Below are 21,924 nucleotides of genomic sequence, written 5' to 3'. Positions count from 1 at the left end.
TGTTTTTCTTTGATAATCCAGCAATAATATCAGTGCAGCTTCTGCTAACATATGCTTTGAGGTATAGTTTTTATTAAAATGCATGCATTTAAAATATTCCCAAACTGGTTTATGTAACTTCATTTTACCCGCAACCAAACATAGTCTGTTATTTTTTGTCAATCCCTACCCCTCCTTTAATCCTTTCTACATGTAATTCAAAACTGCTAAACTCTTTAGGAGAATACAGCAAATAGAATTTTGGAATTGGAAAAAAAATTTTTTGGAATTTGATAAGACCAAGAGGAGTGACTGACTACAGGGACTACCTTAATTAATGACAGTCATCTGGGAAACAGGATTAGATTAACTCCCATCATAGCACTTACTACATTGCTCCACAACTTCCTATTTGCTGATGTGTCTTAGTAGACTAATTTTGAGTTCACAGAAAAAGTATATTCACCTCTGTAGGTCCAGAACCTAGCATTGTGTCTGGCAGGTACGCTGGTAAATGAAGAATTTAGATCCCTTTACTCCTGGCTTTGACTCTAGGTTGCTACTTATCCCATATAGACACCGGTGGGCACCAGGATAAAGTCCCAAGGCCTGAAAGTCCAAAAGAATGGCTGTGAAGTCTACAGTCTACATGTAGAAAAAGTTGAATGCTTGTGATGATTCCAGAATAATTCTGGGATGAGGGAGGGCTTGGAATTGTGGAGCAAAGATGTTGGGCAGTTACTACTTAAGTCATTTGTATACAACTCAAATGTCCCCAGGACTCACTACCCCATAGATACAAATGATGTCATATTAACAGGTAAATTTCACTAACTCCAGAGCTGCCTTTTCTGCTTCTTTGGTTAACTTTGGGAGCCTCATTTGTAAGGTTCCCTTTGCCATTTAGTAGTACCTCAAGAAGTCCCCAGACCTTTTGTAACTGCTCACTGTTGCTGCTATTCTATCTCAGTTCCTCAGACTCCACCTTCTGTCACACTCCTGCTTCTCCAAGTCCCCAGGTCTTACTTTTTCTTACCACTAGAGAAATACTTTCCTTACTCTGTGATCTGGCCTTTTTGAGGGGTCTCAGAACAATGCCGAGTCAAAACGTGTTATGAGGTTTGCTTGGATTATTGTTTAAAAACAGCTTTCTCCTTCCTAGCACATGCCTTTGCCATCAGAGTAAAGGCATCAAGGAGGGATTTCACTGTAGTCAACCACACTATCTGGAACCACCATTCTCCTATCCTCAGTCCTTGTTGCTGAGTTCTGCTCATGGAACTCAATTAACTTCTTCCTCCATTGTGAACTTTCTCTCAGGAGTCGAAAATTTCCCTTTCCCTGCTAGGTTCACCAGATACTGCCTTGCTACATATGTTACAGTTTCTTGTATTACATGTGACATAAACTGTTTTCATAAGTAGAAAAAATGAATTTTTAGAACTCTCAAGAACCACTTCACTTACTCATCCCACAAAGCATAACTCAAATTTTAGCTCTATGAAGATTCCCATCTGCATTAGATGGAAATTTCTTCCTCCTCTGAACTCCAAATTCACATTGTCTGCATGAGTAACTGGCCTTATGATTAAGGCATCATGTCACTTTAATCACCTTCTGCCTGTGATGCCTCTCATACTGTTTTTTACTTTATCATCTCAACTACAGAGTCCCTTGAGGTTAGGGAGCCTGTTGTAAACTTTGTTGTTGTTTTTTTTTTTTAAATCTCCCACTGTTTGTGCATAGTAGATGCTCAAAAAGTATTTGATAAATATTAAATGATTTGTAGTTGTATCCCTCTGTCTTACTCACAGCACCTTATCTCTGGATGCAGTAGTATTATCTTAACTGATGGCATATTTAGATGAATGGGAAGATGGATTTTTGTGTACTTCTGTGTGTTCTTGTTTGTAGTCAGTGTAGGGGTCAAGGGTAGGGAATTACCTCTTTGGAGTCGAACCAAAGGAGCCCATTAAACTTTTTTCTCTTAGGAAGCTCAGCCTGAGAGACAGAGTGTGACAGTGTCTGGAACTGCCCATAGTAGCATTCTAGAGCAGTCTAAAATTCTTATTGAGTTGTAGTTCCTGGGTTGCCCTACTTTCTATCCCTCTAGCTCTAGGAATTCTGTTTAGATTCTTTGAGATGCCCTCATATGCTTCTAATAAGTTCTTTTGCTTTAACTAGCTGGAAGTTTCTCTTCCTGGCAACTAGGAGAACCTGAATGCCACCATAAAGTAAGGTGGGACACTAATGATGTCATACAGAGGATACTCTCCAGATATAGAAAGGAAAAGCATTACTTGTGTTACCCATGTATCCCACTTATTCAAATAAACCATTCTTTTTTCTAAGAAAAGTATGCCCTTTAGCACTCTGAGGAGGAAAGTTGATGTGGGACCCAGCTATGTTTTTTATTTTTTGTTTTTAAAGATTTTATTTATTCATTTATTTTGCAGGGGTGGGCAGTGCTTAGGGAGAGGGAGAGGCAGAGAATCTCAAGCAGACTCCATACTAAGTGTGGACTCAATCTCAGACCATAAGATCATGACCTGAGCTGAAACCAAGAGTCAGATGCTCAACTGAATGAGCCACTCAGGCACCCCAAGACCTAGCCAGCATTAACAATAGACAACAACAAGTTTCAAAAGCCATGGGGATAAAAATTATTTTCAAATTTTCAAAAACATACATACATTTTTCTTATTGTTACACATCATCCTCATACCACCTACACTGAGGTAAACAGAGAAGTATAAAATCTGAATAACATTTCCTGAATTTAAATACAAAGATGCCCTTATTGACTGTTCAAAGAGCAGATAAGACTCTGCATTGGTCCAACTCTTACAGTCTTGTCTAGACCCCCTTAGGAGCCAATGGCTAGTCTACCTGTAAATAGGATCTAGTCAAGTCAACTGCCTTCATCCATCCATCCATCCACCCACCCATTCATTCTTCCAATAATTCTTTGTATCTACTGTGCCAGGCACTGTACTGGATAATAGAGACATCAAGATGAGTAAAACGTGATTTCCTACCCATCAAAAAGCCCCCAGAACAGAAACAGAAATAGTCAAATAACTACAGTGTGATGTGATGTTATAAAACAGGCATGAGCAAAGTTTTATGATAGCCCCTAATTGCCCAGAGGAATGAAAGAAAAGATTCAAAGATGGGATGCTTGAACTGGGACTTGAAGCAAAATGGGAAATTCCCAGGGAAATGCAGTTTCAGCTCCTAATTCAAAGGACAGAAAATTGTTTCTAGTTTTATGACAGGAAAATTAAAACACAGAGAGAAAGAGAACATCTACTGGCCTCATACTGACAAGGCAAAACTACAGTACAACTCAGAAATCCAGACTGCTTATCGCTAGACTTCTAGCATCTAAAGACATGGTCCCTATGAATTTTTAATACTTGGAAACAAAACATCCAATTTTAAATGTCTCCCTTATTTTATGCAGTGCTCTTACCAAGGATAGTCATCTCCTCTAAGAAAGTCCTCAGACTTAAACTTTTGTGGAAGGAAGTTTAAAAAGCCAAATACATTTCTCACTAATAGAATAAAATCCCTGATTTTATATGACTGAACCTCACATCTATTAATTTTGAAACCAACTAATACTGAACAGTTCTTAAGCAAAGGAAGAGTTGATTTCAATGTGGAAAAGTTGGGCCTAAGGGACAAGGGTGGTTCTGAGTAACCAGACACTGTGGGTTTTCATCTAAAAAGTTTTCTTCATTTTTAACTAAGTTAGAAAGAGCATCCTGAGAGATTAAACTACTACCCAAATATGTCTTTCAAAAAGGGAGAAAGGGGAAAGGAGGTACTGGAATATCTCTGACATAAGTTAAGTGCTCAAGTTGGATGGTCTCAACTCCCAATGTAACATTTCATAGGTGGAGACTCCTTGAGGTCCCTGCACACCTTTGAGGATATGGACTGCTGCCAATCTAAAGAGGAAAAAATATTAAGGGAGTACAAGGAGTGAAGAAGAGCTACTGTTCTATGCACAGCTTCATTAAAGAGGACTACTTCCTAAATTTATTAAGAGGCTTTTGTCTTTTTTTTTTTTTTTTTTTTTTAAATAGAGAAACATGTGTGTGAAGGCACAGAAGGGGAAAACTTGAAATCCAATTGCAGTAATTACTCATACAATTGGCTCCTTGCTCTGTAGCATTATATAAACCTCCTGAGTACCAAAAAGCTTATGGTTTTACAAAAGAGAACTGCCCCATCATTGCATGGTACAACTACTGCTTCCTTAGACCTTTCAAGAAATGATCCCCAGGTGTTTTCCACAAACCCTATAAGACCTCCTACATTAAAATATAGTGACAGAGATCAAACCTAGAATTACTGCAGAACTGCGGTGGTGATGGGTTGTACTAGTGCCAAATGATTAATTTTTCTGTTCCAAATAAGGGGACAAAGTATCATCCCACAGATGCAGTCAGTTTCACAGTGATGGACATACACGTATGGATGTCTGTAGGCACAAGCTGGGATTGGTCTTAAGAAAATAAAAAGTAGAATTGGGTTCCAAACCCACGTCTCATGATTCCTCGTCCTTATTCAGCCAAAGCATTGAGCTGCTTCACGTCTGTATCATACACATTTTGGATCTTTCTCGAGAGTGGCTCTGGGTGCAGCATGATAAGGAAAACCAGTTATTTGGCTTGATAACAGTATTCAAGGTAGAGGTACCACACTCATGGGAAGCTTCTCAACACGGGCTCTCTGAGGGCTGCTGCCAGGAAGGACTGTGGTCCGATGATGACTACTAGAGTTCAGTTTTCAAAATTTTGGGAATAATCTGATCATAGCCTTTCCTTCTTGTTACATTGTAAGACAGGAATTTAGAGTATTCAGTCAATAGGCTCTCCCAGTAACAGGTGACATCTTCCATCTGCAAGTGATTCATAATAAACTGGCTTCCCCTAGAAATAAGATTAACAAGAACATTTAAAGCACAGCACTTGATAGTACTAATAGCTTATATGTGGCTGCTTACCTTGTGTCAAGCACTGTTCAGAATGCTTATGCTTTATGTGAATTAAATCTTGATTCTCAGAGCCAACCCTATAGATATCCTAGCCACACATGTGCACTTAGCCATAAAACTTAATTTTTTTTTCTTAAAAACAAACACATACAGAACGAATGCTTAGAAATTCTGTACTTGTTTAATTACCTCAAAGATTTCAGTCTACTTTGATAAAAGATGGGCTTGGGACATGTGAATGTGTGTCTTCCTTCTGGACAGCTTTAATTCTGATTATCTCTGTATAGTGAGGATGAAATCCAGATATTACCATGATAACAATATTCATACACCTTTAGCTGGGGCAAAATGGGGATAATAAAGTAAAATAGAAAAAGGAAAAATGAGCAGAACTTACCTTTCAGCAATTTCTTGAGCCACATCATCATTTGCTTTTACAAAATGCAACAACTCCCTAAAATTGAAAGAATTATTGAAATATAGACCAAACTAAGAAAGAAAGACCATATATATACTGACACAAAAATAGACAAATAGGTCAATGGAATAGAATAGAGAACCCAAATATGGACCCACAGCTCTATGGTCAACTAATCTTCAACAAAGCAGGAAAGAACATCCAATGGAAAAAAGACAGTCTCTTCAACAAATGAACAGCTACATGCAGAAGAATGAAACTGGGTCACTTCCTTACACCATACACAAAAATAAATTCAAAATGGATGAAAGACCTAAATGTGAGACAGAACAGAGGCAGAGACCTCTCTGACCTCAGCTGTAACAACTTATTAAACATGTTGCTGGAGGCAAAGGAAACAAAAGCCAAAATGAATTACTGGGACCTCATCAAGATAAAAAGCTTCTGCACAACAAAGGATACCATCAACAAAGCTAAAGGCAGACTATAGAATGGGAGAAGATATTTGCAAATGACATACCTGATAAAGGATAAATCTAGGGGCCGTAGAGTGGCAGAGTGGTCTAAGGCGCTGGATTAAGGATAAATCTAAAGAATTTACCACACTCAATACCCAAAACCAAATAATCCAATTAAGAAATGGGCAGAAGACATAACAGACACTTTTCCAAAGAAGACATCCAGATGGTAACAGACACATGCAAAGATGCTCACATCACTCATCCTCAGGGAAATACAAGTCAAAACCACAATGAGATACCACCTCACACCTGTCAGAATGGCTAAAATTAACAACACAAGAAACAACAGGTGTTGGCAAGGATGTGGAGAAAGGGGGACACTCTTGCACTGTTGGTGGGAATGCAAACTGCTGCAGCCACTCTGGAAAACAGTATGGAGTTTCCTCAAAAATTTAAAAACAGAACCACCCAATATCCTAGCAATTACCCTACTAGGTATTTACCCAAAGGATACAAAAATACATATTTGAAGGGGTACATGCTCCCTAATGTTTAAAGCAGTATTATCAACGCTAGACAAACTAATGTCCATCGACTGAGGAATGGATAAAGAAATTGTGGTATATATACAAAATGGAATACTATTCAGCCATCAAAAAGAATGAAATCTCGCCATTTGTCATGATGTGGATAGAGCTATACTGTATTATGCTAAGTGAAATAAATTAGCCAGAGAAAGACAAACACCATATGGTCTCAGTCATATGTAGAATTTAAGAAAGAAAAGAGATGAACATACAGGAAGGGGGGAAAGTAAAAACAGAGAGAGTGAAACAAACCATAAGTGACTCTTAACAACAGAAAACAAACAGGGTTGATGGAGAGAGGTGCAGGGGGGATGGGCTAGATGGGTGATGGGTATTAAAGAGGGCACTTGCTGTGATGAGCACTGTGTGTTGTATGTAAGCGATGAATCATTAAATTCTACTCTAGAAACCAATATTGCACTCTATGTTAACTAACAAAATTTAAATAATTCAAAAAATAAAAACAATTCCTTAAATTTGAAAAGAAAGAAAGACCATAGACTGAGATCTACAATTAAACTCTAGAGAGGTGGATAATGGATTATTTCTTTTTTGAAGCAAAAAAGAAATATTTAGGTATTAGAGTCTCCTCAGGACCAATACAAGGACAACAAAAGCCCACACAGGCTAAAGGCAACCTGTTGTAGATCTCGGACATACTTGAGAAAATAGAGAAATGTTCAATGATACACATCAAAAATCAGCAGTGAAGAAAAATGTCCCTTTGGTCTCCTGCTCTCACCCCCAGAAAAGGGCACTGGGCTTACCTTTCTGGCCCCCTTCCATATCTTTTCTTAGTTCCTCACATCATGTGAGAAAATTTGCCTCTGATTCAGTGGGATCAGTTCTCACATTGTATCTGAAAGTCCCTTTGACAATATAACATCTAATATCCCTGCCTTTAGTCTTGGAGAGATAAGAGCTTTTCTACTGCGTACCGTCTGAATGTTACATTTCATACTAGCATTAGAGAAGTTTTTCAAATTAAATCTCGCTTATAGCCTAGCTGAATAGTGACACTATAAATGTAAACCAAGTGAGGAGAAAAAGCTTTCAAGGGAAAAAGTCATCAGTAGTAAATGTCTTAAATGGCGGGGTCTAGAGGCAGACTGTGGACATCATTAGGCACTCTGCTAAGGGGAGGGCCACTCACTGGACATTGGAGAGATCTGTTTTGACGGGGATATAATGAACCCACGGCTTCAGTCGTGGATAGAAGAATTCAAGCCACTCATCACCCACATGGAAAACAAGTGAGCCACACAGGAAGAGGTGTTTGAACCGGAAACTTGCAGCTACACCTCGAAAATTAAACAGATACCTGGGAATGAAAGAGCAAGATATACTTGATCCTACATGTCTGCTACCACAAATATGATCTTTTTCTTATTCCCTCCTCCCCTTCTCGCCTTTTATGACCCCTCTCCCCTCCCTTTCTAGTTCCAGTTTTCCAGGACACATCCACATGTCCCTGTGGGTTTCCTGGGGCTACTGGCTGTTCCAGGGAATGTCAGGGAGGGGGGAAATGAGGATTCTTCTCCAGACAGAGCTAGATAGGGCCACGAGCTGGGAGCTAGACAGAGACACTAGCCTCAGATGAAGACAGTACCCTACACTTTCCTACAAGCTTTCTTGGACCTAATGTCTCTAACGAGTCATGGCTCCCCCAAACCTTGCTTTTCCCATATGGTACTCCACCAAAAGCCTCCATTGTTCCCTGTTCCCTCTTCTTCTGAAGTCTGGAGAAGACAATCAGGCATACATAACCAATCTTCAAAGAAATACTCTCTGGGAAAAAGCTACCTGAGAACATTTTCTTTTCAACATTTCTTATGCACCCTCGTCTCCAACTAGAGCTGCTTCTACCCTATACTTCCCACTCTGCAGTGTAATTAGCATTTACCTCTCTGAATCCCCCTTCTTCCTCCTGACCTGGCTTTACCTGTTCACCTAATCCTTAGTCCTGGCATTGAATTATAATATTTCAGTTACATATGCTTTATTCGTTTTGAAACGTAAACCCTTCTTAGCCTGATAAATACTTCATCTAATTTCAGCTCTTGCTTGGATGTGGAGAGAGGGAATCCCACCACTTTACTTACTGGCAGCAAGGTCTATGGAGGCAGGGACCATTATTATCATTGTCTCTGTGGTTCCTACAGAACCCAGCAGACAGCCTTGTGCACATGGCATGGTCTCAGTAAACAACAACCAAATGAATGAACAGGACTTTCATAAACCCCAGCTGGGCCCGAGTATTGAAGTTGTTCCCCAAAATGAAGCTATTCCAAATGCAACAGAGAAGCCAAGAGTCAGGAGTCCCGGAAGTCTTACTTGTATTTGCAGTGATCCACAAGATGGACATCCTTAGCAGCTGGCTTCCCCAAGGTATCCTTTAAGTAAAAAAGAAGTGATTAGTATTGAGAGTGGTAGTATTTATTGGAGACCACAGCGCAGCAAGCACTGTTGAGCATTCCATCAACATGACCTCATTTCAGTGTCCTGAATAAACACGTTCAGAGATATTATTATCTTATTTTATAGCTGAAGAAGCCTTGAAAAGTTGGGAGACTTGCTTGGGAGCACCTGGGCCTAAGGAGAAGAACAAAGGTTTTAACCCAGGGCCTGTCTGATTTTAGAGTTTAAGCTCCCTGGGTAATGTGGATCTTTCTCTGAACTTAGAGGTCTTCACCTACAGCATGTTTGATGTTGTATAAATTATACATAGAGGACGTTACAGGTAGTGGCTAGCAGGCTTGGAGGCGTAACCCACACACAGATTTCACTGGGGATGCAAAGTATTTAAAAATAAAAATTCAAACTATTGCCAACACTCACAGGTGGCAAGCTATTTCTTACAAAAATCCAGATTTCTAAGTTTCCTTATGAAAAAAAAAAGGAAGATCTGGTAAACTGGGTTCCTATTCCTTTGGCAGCAATGACTGGACCTTTAGTGCTCTCTCCTGCTTACTCCTGTGGCCCCAAGGGCATTTGAGTTTGAGACCCCCATCCATATTCCAGCTATCCTGCCAGATGGTAAACGTCTTAATGAAAGAAATAAGTCTGGTTTGCTTTCTCAGGTTCCCACAGTAGAGGCTGTGCTGAATGGATACCTTTTTCATATTCTTATTTTTCAACATAGGTTCTTAAACTTTGGTCCTGTTTGATTAACACTATCAAATAGTACATCTCAGATATGCTTAGTTGTCCCACAAGAAGTTTAAAACTGTTTTCTTATCATCGTCATGTGGTACATGGAAATTTCCAATGAGGACATTTAGGATTTAAAGTTCTTTCAACAACGCAAGAAGTCACAGATTTAAAAGGACAGAGATAAAACTCCAACCTGACTGTCTCCACCTTACAATTCACCTCCCTGAATCCCCCCACCTCCTCCTCCCAACCTGATTTTACCTGTTCACCTAATCCTTAGTCCTGGCATTGAATTATAATATTTCAATTACATATGCTTTATTAATTTTGAAATGTAAAACCTATTTTCAAACAAATGAAGATGCCTGGACTGCATCCCAGAGACCTCTCTGATTGGATTTTACTGTCAGAGTTGAGAACCACTGGTTTAAACCAGGGGTTGGCAAACACAGGCCAAATCTGGACCACTGCTTATTTTTGCAGTCAAATGCTCTTCCCCTGAGCTATACCCCTGGCTGCTTATTTTTGTATACAACCTCTAAACTAAGGATATTTTACATTTCAAGTGCTTGAAAAATATCCAAAGAATATTTATGACATGTAGAAATAACATGAAATTCAAATTTCTGTGCCATAAATAAAGTTTTATTGGAACACAGCCAGGCTCATTCATTTACATATTGTCTCTGACTACCTTCACCTGTGATGGCAGAGTTAAGAAACTACAACAAGCCCATTCAATCCACAAAGCCTAAAATATTCACCATTTGGCCCTTTGCATAAAAAGTTGGTGTCCTCTGGTTTAAACCTTCAAAGTGGTAAAAAAAACAAAACAAAAACACTACTCATAATATGGCCCAGAAAAGCATCGTGAGTTTGAAAAAATAATAATTTACATATATGCTAATACTGGTTTGTGGAACTTTCTCTACATTCATCTACCACTGAAAGGAAACCTAATCTGGAATTCTACCCAGGTGGCAATGTCTTCGAATGAGAATGTTCACTGCTCTGGTTCTATTGAGATGACTGGTGATTACTTTCATAGATTTCCAGGCCTGGTTTTTGGTATATTCTGCATCAACAAGCTTTGGATTTTTCCGAGATAGAAGAATGAGAGGATCTCGTTCTGGACTTGTCCTGTAAAAAGAGACATGTGACATAAAACAATGTGACCCACCCTGGAATACTCTTCCCAATCTCTGAAAGATAAGCAATGCAATTACCATACACAGAGATGGATAACTTATTGGTTATTTTAACAGCAGAGGAGGGGGTTACTGGGCCCTATGGCATACAGGTGTTCCTGGCTGTTCTCTACTTTACCCTTCAGGGACAGGGAATATTGGGCCCTTTTTTGCTTGCATCTAATCTTTAAGATTATGTTGTTCTGGTCACTACAGACATATCCCAGGGAATGAGTTTCCTTTTAGCAGGGTTCATGAAACCTCTATAATCATTAGTATGCACAGCTCTGTGACTAGCGTGATTACCCCTCCCCCAAATAGCTACATGACTTTTGTTGTTTGTGTTCCGTATGGTCCAACACAATATTTAAATTAAAAAGAAAACTGAAGGGCTTAAAAACCTGAAGATTATATGTAGAAAAAGTCCTAGCTATGGTGCAAGTTGCAGACGGTCTTGACATTTGAGGGGTCCTAGAGTCCCTGTTGTCCACTCTCTAGAAAAGTGTCCATATCCCCATATAATTTATAGGCAGTCCTAGAACTGTTCAAGTCCACATAAAGTCCCAAGTTAAGGAGCTGTGATCTCAAGATCTGAGAATCAGAGAAGTTGATAAGGACCAGTGAACAGTGGCTGCTGGGCCCATCTGCATTCTCAAGTTCACTGCCCAAGTAAATAGAAGGTGTGATCTCCAAGAAAGACTGACCGGGAAAACAACAAAACCTTTCTCCCTGTTGTGTTCATGTGTACAGGAGAGATTCATCATGTACCTGCATGCTACGTACTGTTCTTGGCACTGGAGATGCAGGTCTGAGCAACATGGAGAGGGTGCTTGCCCAGCATTTCTCTCTCCCTCCTCCTCTCTTTCTTCCCTGCTTATGTTTCCATTTCCACCAGTCTCAGTCTGTGCTTTCCACCACTATTTAGCAGCCCCATGGCCTCATGAGAAAGACAGGAGAACTGGTGACAGTTCCTGCCCTGCCATTACCTAGCAGAGTGACTAGCAGAGGGCCAGGTCAGAAGCTCCCTATAGAAAATTATAATCTCTGAGGCAAGAGGACAACTCAGCTGTTCTCTTCAGCATGTACTTGATGCCCAACACACTCAGGGCACTCTGTTAATACCTGTTGAATGACTAGATGAATGAACTTTACTTCTTTCAATTTCAGTTCAATTAAGAGTGACTTAGGCAAGAGGCACTTGGGTGGCTCAGTCAGTTAAGCATTGATTTGGGCTCAAGTTAGGATCTCAGGTTGTGAGATCAAGTCCTGAGTCAGGCTCCTTGCTGGGCATGGAGACTTAATATTCTCTTCCTCTCCCTCTGCCTACCCCCCTCCCCAGCTGGAATGCATGTGTGCTCTCTCTTTAAAAAAAAAAATAAAAGGTGATTTGGGCAAATAATCTGAGTTCTTCTCTCATCTAAAATTCTATGATTCTACATTTACTTCTTAGCTATCCTAGCTTTCTCCTTGAACTACAGTTCTTCACACCTTCAAAATTACTTGTATCTTACAAATATCTTTGTAAAATATCAGAAAATACAGTCACCTTGATCCTCGGAAATATGCTGTAGAATTTTTCTTTTTCCATGGCCACTGGGCTGCTGACCTAAAATTAGATTTCAATTAGTTTCTGTTTTTCTCTTAACTATATGAGGATGTGTTTTAACCATTTCTGAAGATTAGTTCAGAACTTTACATTTTCAATTAAGTCTGACCCAGGCTCTCAAAAGAAAAAGTCCTCAGTGACAGTTTATTACCCTTTGTTGTTACTTCACTCCTTTGGAGATGCTAGCCAATAATATCTACAATCCATACCTCCATTAATAAATTAACAACACTGAAAGAGAAGTTCCCAGGGCACCTGGGTAGCTCAGTCAGTTAAGAATCTGACTCTTGGGGCGCCTGGGTTAAAGCCTCTGCCTTCAGCTCAGGTCATGATCCCAGGGTCCTGGGATCAAGCCCCGCATCGGGCTCTCTGCTCAGCGGGGAGCTTGCTTCCTTCTCTCTCTGCCTGCCTCTCTGCCTAGTTGTGATTTCTCTCTGTCAAATAAATAAAATATTAAAAAAAAAAAAAGAATCTGACTCTTGATTTCAGCTCAGGTCATGATCTCAGAGTCCAAAGACTGAGACTCAAATCAAGCTCATACTCAGTGGGAAGTTGGCTTGAGATTCTCACTCTCCCTCTGCCTCACTCCCACTCAGGCACCTGCACATGCACTCTCTAAATAAACAAAATCTAAAAAAAAAAAACAAAACCCAAAACTCCTAAGTTCTAAACGACATGCTTAGGGCCGTTAAATGCATTACAGTGAGGATTTCTTCTCTACTTTAACTAGAGTGCTGCTATTGATAAATTTAACAGGCAAAGAGAATTGCAGAAAATATCAGAAACTGAATTAAAGGCAAGAAAGCAAATCACTCCTGGACTTCAGTTTTTGGAGGCACACGCAGTATCACTAGAAATCTGCCTGTTGTTCCAAAGCATCCTGGTACTCTTGAGACTGTACGAAGTGCTCCATCGAAGTCCCTGAAACTCAGTCTCAGTAGACATTACCGTGACCAGCTTTCCTGGCTGAAACTGCTAGCTCACGGATGCATCATTCTTAACTTCCTTCGTAGGGACCCTGCACAGAAGTTGCCCAGTGTCTTCCTTGAAAAAGGTGGGGAAGGGCTGAACTGGAGTTAATAAGGGATTGGTGGGCTACTTACCATAACAAAGAGACTCAGGATATAACTTGTTAGGTAGAGATACTTTTAGATACATAAATGTCACATTACTCATTTTCTCTCAGCTGAGAGCATTGCTCATTTTCCTGGCCTATCTTACAGCTTTCTCTTGCTGGACCATCTTTACCCGGTTCTCCAAGCCAAGGCCAGAACGATCTATCCTGTGCTTCATGTGCCCTCCCCCCACAACAGAAACACCATAACTCTGGGTTATTTTTGTTTTGTGAGGTTTTTTTTAGTGAAAAAAGGATATATCCTCATCATAGCAAATTCTAATGGAAAAGCATAAAGTAAAAGTGAAAAAAAAAATCATCTTGAACCTTCCCAATCCCACTTTTAGCAATTTAACGTTTTCACAAAGAATTTCGTTCCTGGGGCGCCTGGGTGGCTCAGCCATTAAGTGTCTTCCTTCAGCTCAGGTCACAATCCCAGGGTTTTGGGATTGAGCCCTGCAAGAGGCTCCCTGCTCGGTGGGAAGCCAACTTCTCCCTCTTCCACTCCCCCTACTTGTATTCCCTCTTTCACTGTCTCTTTTTCTGTCAAATAATTAAATAAAATCTTTAAAAGAAAAAAGAATTTCCTTCCAGTCATTTCTCTATATCAGCAGTTCTCAACTGGTGGTGATTTTGCCACTTTCTCCCAGAAGACATTTGGCCAGAACCACAGATATTTTTGATTGTCACTACTGGGGGACTGCTAGTGGCATTCGGTAGACCAAGGATGCTAAATACCCTGCACTGCACAGGGAAGCCCCCTGCAACAAAGAATGATCCAACCCCAATTTCTCCAACCAATATTGAGAAACCTTGCTCTACATAACAGAGATCCTATATATACATATATATGCTCATTCTCACAACCTCTTGAGGTGGGTTTTATTATCCGTATTTTATAGTTGAGGTTCTTGAAAGGCTAAGTAGCCCAGAGTCACACAGCTCATAAGAGCCAGAGTTTGAACCCAGAGTCCCTTTACTTCATATTCATGTACAATATTCCATTTTACAACCATGTCATAATTCACTTCATTACTTATTCATGGGCTTTTAAGAAGTTTCCAACCTTCTGCTTTAAGAAACAACACTGTAGTGACAATCTTCGTGTATATATCTTTACATACTTGTCTAATTAACTCTTTGGGATAAATTCTAGAAGTGAAATGGCTGAGTCAAAGACATAAACATTTTATATTTTGATATATGTTGCCAAACTACCTAACAAAATAGTATCGATTTACACTGAAATTTTGAGTATAAATGTCCTTAGTCCCTGGGAAAGCTGCATTTAATATACACAGACTTTGTGCCATTTCTGTTTTCTCTCTCCATCATTCTTTCTACCCACCTACCTACCCCTCAAAAGACCTATGTTGGGGGCGCCTGGGTGGCTCAGTGGGTTAAGCCGCTGCCTTCAGCTCAGGTCATGATCTCAGGGTCCTGGGATCGAGTCCCGCATCGGGCTCTCTGCTCAGCACGGAGCCTGTTCCTCCTCTCTCTCTGCCTGCCTCTCTGCCTACTTGTGATCTCTCTCTGTCGAATAAATAAATAAAATCTTTAAAAAAAAAAAAAAAAAGACCTATGTTGGGACTTTTTTCCCTAGGCTAGTGTTAAAAGTGGCACCCTCGTGCTGACTCAGATCTCTTTTATTACCACCCTGTGACAGTACAGACAGAAATCTTTAACTCTACAGAAACACTGAACTCTTCTACAGAGTAAAAAGTCAGTCAGTGGGGACAAACTCCCAAAAGACTAGGAAAATAGAAAAATAGCAAGCAGGCATCAATGCAGATAAACTAGCAGATTATTAAAGTTTCACATTAAGAAATGAAATCACAGGGCACCTGGGTGGCTCAGCAGGTTGAGCCTCTGTCTTCAGTTCGGGTCATGGTCTCAGGGTCCTGGGATCAAGCCCTGCATCAGGCTCTCTGCTCAGCAGGGAACCTGCTTCCCCCTCTCTCTCTGCCTGCCTCTCTGCCTACCTGTGATCTCTCTCTGTCAAATAAATAAATAAAATCTTAAAAAAAGAAATGAAATCACAGGGCTAGGGCTTCTGAATGGACGGCTTTAAAAAATAAAATTGTAATTCTATGATCATACTTTTTAAAAAGATTTTATTTATTTGAGAGAGAGCCAGCATGGGAGAGGGCAGGGAAGGGCAGAGGAGAGGGAGAAGCAGACTCTCCACTGAGCAGGGGGCCTGATTCAGGGCTTGATTTGAGGACCCTGAGATTATGACCTGAGCTGAAGGCAGATGCTTAATGCACTGAGCCACCCAGACACTCCATAAATAAATTCAAATGAAGAAAAGAGGGGAAGATACCAAAAAAGAAAAGTATGTTCTTATAAGCTTAGATTTTAAAACATAATCTATCTCTCTAAAAACTTCTTTGTAGTTTAGAAGGTAGGGGGAGGGCACAGCAACTACACAGTGGAGGAATTGGCAACACCTTGACCAGGCGATCAAAATTAACATCCAAAGAGGCCTGGATGGACGCAAATCACTTAGGTAAGTAATCAGGCCGGGGTGCAGGAGCCAAATCTAATCGTGAGGAAACAGACAAAACCAAACTGAAGAACATTCTATAAAATGTATAGCCTGCATTCTTCAAAATGTGAATGTTATGAAGGAGAAAGACAGACTGAGGAGCTGTTCAAGATCACAGGAGACTAAATAGACGTGACCACTAAACACAACACACGAGCCTGGACTGTATCCTGTACTGGAGGCAGAATGAGTCACACCAGATACTACTGGCATAACTAAATGTTGTACCAATATTGTTTCCTGAATTTGATCATTGCAGCATTGTTATAAAAGAGAATATTCTCGCTCTTAGGAAATACGCACTAACATATTCAGATGTACAGAGTCATAAGGTGTACAACATACCTGAAATAGTCCAGAAAAGAACAAATTGTACATGTATTACATATGTAGCCTAAAAGTCTATCATAGAAAATAATGAGGTAAATTATAATCCACACAATGGAATATCATGCAACTGATAAAAATAATGAGGTTGTTTCATATGTACTAACATGGAAAGATTTCTAAGACACACTGACTAGTTAACGGGAAAGTTGCCAACGTCAGACATACATGTTTACAACCATGTATAGGTTTCATATCAGAAAAAAGCTTGCTTTTAAAGAATTAAGAAACAAAGTAGAGAGCACCTGTCTGGCTCAGTTGGAAAGATCAGCATTCAAACTCAGATGATCTGTTTCAAGAGCCGTGAGAGTCTGACTCTTGATTCTGGGTCAAGTCATGATCTCAGGGTTGTGAGACTGAGCACCTTGTCAGGCTCCACACTCAGCACAAAGCCTGCTTAAGAGTCTCTCCCCCTCCTTCTGCCACCCCCCGCCCCCCGCCCAAGCTCACACTCTCTCTCTCTCTTACTGAAAAAAAAAAAAAAAGAAAAAAGTAGATGTATAGCAGGTCAAAAAAGAGCTACAAAAAGGAAGAATGTGAAGGGTATTTGCAACTACCCGAAAAAAAAAAAAAAAGGATTAGACAATTAAGACCAAGAATAACTTAAAGAAAAACAGGTTAAAGGCCTTATTACTTTTCCCTTTCAAAATTTGTCATTCAAAACCAAAATCTACATAGGAAATGATGGCCTCAATGTCTGGAGAGCATGTGTAAGATTAACTGGTAGTGCAGACACCTGGACTTCAGGCCTAGATTGGTTCCTGACCTTAACAAGCTACTCAATCTCTCTGGGTCTTCCTTCCCTCATCTCTGAAATAAAGAGTTGAAAAGGGCAATTTCCAGTTCTCGTTCTATGAAGTATGAGACCACAGTATCTTAAAAAATAATTTTGGGGGCTCCTGGGTGGCTCGGTCGATTAAGCATCTGATTTTGGCTCAGGTCATGATCTCAGGTCCTGGGATCAAGGCCCCACCATGAACTCCATGCTCAGAGGGGAGGCTGCTTGTCCCTTTCTCTCTCCCTTTGCCCCTCTCCCCCAGCCCATGTGTGTGCATGAGTACACGTACTCTGTCAAATAAATAAATAAATAAAATATTTTAAAAAATTAATTTTCAGGGGCGCCTGGGTGGCTCAGTGGGTTAAGCCACTGCCTTTGGCTCAGGTCATGGTCTCAGGGTCCTGGGATCAAGTCCCACATCGGGCTCTCTGCTCAGCGGGGGGCCTGCTTCCCTCTCTCTCTCTCTCTGCCTGCCTCTCCACCTACTTGTGATTTCTCTCTGTCAAATAAATAAATAAAATCTTTAAAAAAAAAAAAAAATAATTTTGGGGGCTCCTGGGTGGCTCGGTCGATTAAGCATCTGATTTTGGCTCAGGTCATGATCTCAGGTCCTGGGATCAAGGCCCCACCATGAACTCCATGCTCAGAGGGGAGGCTGCTTGTCCCTTTCCCTCTCCCTTTGCCCCTCTCCCCCAGCCCATGTGTGTGCATGAGTACACATACTCTGTCAAATAAATAAATAAAATATTCTAAAAAATTAATTTTCAGGGGCGCCTGGGTGGCTCAGTGGGTTAAGCCACTGCCTTCGGCTCAGGTCATGATCTCAGGGTCCTGGGATCGAGCCCTACGTTGGGCTCTCTGCCCAGCGGGGAGTCTGCGTCCCCCTCTCTCTCTGCCTGCCTCTCTGCCTGCTTGTGATCTCTCTCTCTCTTTCTCTCTGTCAAATAAATAAATAAAACGTTTTAAAAAAAAATTAATTTTCAAAATACACCTACTGAATAACAGACTCATTTTTTTACCTGGTGGCTCTACTTGCCACTGAAGACTGCAGCCCTACCTGTTTCTCAGGACTCCAGCCTCACCTTTGACTCTCCAGCCACATGTGGTACAAACAGGTGACAGATATTTGTGGAAATAAAGTTGAATTAAATTTTTGCTTTCCCAATACTTGAGAAAGACCTATAACGACTGTATTTCTAGAAGTATGCTTATTAGGTACTGATGTTGATTGAATCGTTAATGCAAAATGTAGCCAGGTAAGAAATACCTACAGTTTGGATGACCCAGACAATCTAAATTCTGAAATGACAGCAGATCGAGTCAACAGGCCCAGGCATGTCTCAGTCATGAATCAGGAAGATCCAGCATAAACTTATACTTGAGATACCTGTGGAACATTTATGCCCTCCCCATCTCCACCCCCCTGGACTTAGCTCTAAAATTATAAAGTGCATTTATGTTCCTCCAAGTAATTCTCTATTCTCCTCCACAACATGGTCATTCATTTTTTTCTAATTATGGAAGGAATTAACTAGTATTTGGAGAATCTCAAAAATACAGAAAAACTTAAAGAAGAAAAGAAAGGGCTCCCATAATCCTTTCCACAAAGGCATTTCTGACTTTAGGGTAGGTTCTTCTGCTCTTTTCCTATGCATATGTAAGTATGTTATACACATATAAAATTGCTTATGCTAGAAGAAATTTTTTTGTTTTGTTTTGTTTTACTTAAAAGTTAGTCATTTTAAAGTAAATAATTATGTATACCCTAGAGTTTATTTCAAGAAGACCCACAAAGAAGGACCAAAAAAACCTCTCTAAAGGACCTACCTTACCAGATCTTCCCTGAAGAGGTCCCACCGTCCAAGACCTGTAGGATAAATTGGCCAAACAGCAGGTCCCCCTTCCCAAAATGTCCAAGCAGGATACATGATATCATGGTACTCTGATGTCTTCAACAGAAACAGAAAGGGTTTCGAAATCAGTCTCAGAGAGAGAAGAAGCAAACTACCGTCATGCCGCAGGATCTGGACAGAAGTCCTGATCTAGTATTAACATTGCCACACATCTATTTTCCCTGGTCTTCCAAGTCTACACTCTAGATATTAAAAGGCAAAAATGACCATGGGCTAAAATTCATGGGCTCACTAATCCCAGAATTTGAAATCTCATTGAAAGTCAATTTTTCTAGTTACCCAAAGTTCTGTTTTTCTAGAGGACATTATTATACTGTTAGGGTTTTTAGTTTAAGGGAAATGAAACACCTAACTCTGAATGATCATATAAATCTCTCATCTTTTAGTGGCTATTACACTTGCAGTGTATACTGTCTTACTAGTTCCTGATTATTTCCTAAGTGGGTCTTTTGAGAACAAGAATCACAGTACGATGGTTAAGAGCATGGGCTCTTGAAACAGAACATCTGAGTTTGAATGCTGATCCTACCTCTTTCCAACTCCAGGCAAATTTTTCTATGCCTCAGTTTCCTTTTCTTTATGACAGGAGAGATAATAATACCAATAATGTTATCTATCTAATGGGCTTATTTTGAATACTAAATGAGTTAGTACATGTGAAAAGCTTAGACCAGTGTTTGGTACATGGTTAAGTACTCGGTAAGTGTTAACTAGTATTACCTAATACTGTGGTACTGTGGAACTCACACTGGTTGGTCAATAAATTCTTGGTTATTTGTTGGTCAGGGCCAGAAGTGCTGATGGGCAGGATGGGGGAAAGGGATATCATCCCACATCTTTCAAAAAAAGTTTAAAACCATTTGTTCCCCTTTTTGTGGTTAATTCTGTTAAACTTCTGGCCACTGATAGATCTCTATCTCTTCATTTTCTTCACTGGGATTACACATGCAATATGATGTTCACATATTCTCAAATACTTATAAAAAATGATATGTGATTCATCAAGCAGCTAAGACCTAACAGCTGCTCAACAGAAGCGGAACAATTCCTAAAAGGTGAAAGACTAAATTCCCTCTCTAGAGACTAGGAGTCATTGGTTAAGAAAAAAGAGAGGAGGGGCCCCTGGGTGGCTCAGTGGGTTAAGCCTCTGCCTTTGGCTCAGGTCATGATCTCAGGGTCCTGGGATCAAGCCCCGCATTGGGCTCTCTGCTAAGTAGGGAGCCTGCTCTTCCTCCTCTCTCTCTCTACCTGCCTCTCTGCCTACTTGTGATCTCTGTCAAATAAATAAATAAAATCTTTAAAAAAAAGAAAAAAGAGAGGAGATGAAAAGAAAGTTAGTATACTGATGGTCATACTTTACCATCCACCAAAACAACAAATAAATGACAAAAATAAATTCCTTATTGACGTACATGAGGTCCTCTATCTGTTCTTCTGGAAGGGTTTTACGATAAACGAGACCAAGCACTTTTGAGAAATGAGGCTAAATCATGGGAAATGCAACACCAATGTGGCCTCAGCTCACTTGTAACACAGGAAATAAACAAGTCTAGAGAGAAAGTAAACTGCAATAAAGAAAAAGTAAGGATAAAATGTCCCTCTTTGGAGAAACCAAATCAGAGACGGCATTCCTTTTCTCAAAGTCCATAGGGTTTTCCTAAGCCTGCTCTTTCCCCATAGAATCTTCCATCCATTCTCTTTGAGGCTGCCCCCACCAAATGTGTTCATGCCTAGTCTCTAAAGAACCATCCCTGCCAATACATATTTGCAAGAACCAGAACACTGAGAAGAAATTAACTGTCCCAAGTTCTTTAAGTCCATAGGTGTGAGCTAGTACACGTATTCCTCCATAACTAGACGGGAAGATGACCCTCTCACATACCCCTCTTGGATATCCAGGCCTATCCCTTCAACACAGTGCTTAGGCACAAACTGGGTGGAGTTATCTATCACCTTCAGTTTCACTGTTAGCCATGTTGAGCCCCTGGGATAGACTGACAGGACAGATAGGACTACATATATGGGAGCTCAAAAAATATTTTTTGAATAAAGATGTTCCCTAACTCCAAGCACATGAGGTCTCTTAAGCCACTTTCTCCCATGCTCTGTAGGATCTCTGAACCTTGCCCTCAATGTCCTATTGGTTCTTTAGGCCTCCATCATTCCCTACCCTTCATCCTTAGCCCTGTAGATACTTAAGCAATCTTACTCACATTACCCAACTACTCGGTTTTATTGCTCAGCTACTGTGAAGCTAAGAAGGACACAGACCAATTCTTGGAACCCAGGTCTCGTCCTCACCACTACCCATCAGATTCTTGTCATAGGACAATCATCTCCTACTTATACTCTAGAGGACCATCCTCCACTTCCCCATACGGCTCTTTCTATACTTACCTTACTGAAGGAGAAGACTGGAATGGCAGGCTCCATCCATTTAGGAACCTGAGGATAATCTCGTACATTAATCACCATTTCCATGTCCGGAAGCCGCCCAATAACTTCCAAAATAAAGTGCTCAACACCACTACACCTGCAACCAGAAATACCACAAATTTACCATACTAGTGCCTGCTATAGAAAAAAACAGGGTCCCATTCCCACCGTGAAAGCCAGTGTTCAGATCATTGGCCTACTGCAAAGTTTCCCAAAAGCAATGCTTCTAAAAAGACTTTTTCTACTCTTCTATATTATGCAAGTTCTTTCCAAGCTAACCTGCTCCAGCTTACAATACCTAATGAAATTTTCCAACTAGATCATAAGTTTGGAGGATGTATTACTGGTA

General features: G+C 40.4%; 1 protein-coding gene across 3 annotated transcripts in view; it reads right to left on the bottom strand.

The window, feature by feature from the left end:
- Window positions 1-4,068: 4,068 nt before the first annotated feature.
- Window positions 4,069-21,924, bottom strand: part of POGLUT1 (protein O-glucosyltransferase 1) — a 29,153-nt gene continuing 11,297 nt past the window's right edge. Inside the window, exons 4-11 of one of the 3 annotated variants that reach the window (XM_044251445.1) lie at window positions 21,537-21,672; window positions 19,054-19,175; window positions 12,340-12,399; window positions 10,647-10,746; window positions 8,788-8,846; window positions 7,607-7,774; window positions 5,385-5,441; window positions 4,069-4,922 (exon numbers count right to left, since the gene is read on the bottom strand). In XM_044251445.1, coding sequence (XP_044107380.1) covers window positions 4,766-4,922; window positions 5,385-5,441; window positions 7,607-7,774; window positions 8,788-8,846; window positions 10,647-10,746; window positions 12,340-12,399; window positions 19,054-19,175; window positions 21,537-21,672 — 859 coding nt within the window. In that variant the 3' untranslated portion in view covers window positions 4,069-4,765. The other 2 variants (XM_044251446.1, XM_044251447.1) reach the window with 2 other exon arrangements.

The sequence above is a fragment of the Neovison vison genome, chromosome 6, assembly GCF_020171115.1.
Source record: "Neovison vison isolate M4711 chromosome 6, ASM_NN_V1, whole genome shotgun sequence".
Taxonomy (NCBI): Eukaryota; Metazoa; Chordata; class Mammalia; order Carnivora; family Mustelidae; genus Neogale; species Neogale vison.
This window is presented reverse-complemented; position numbering and strand designations above follow the sequence as displayed.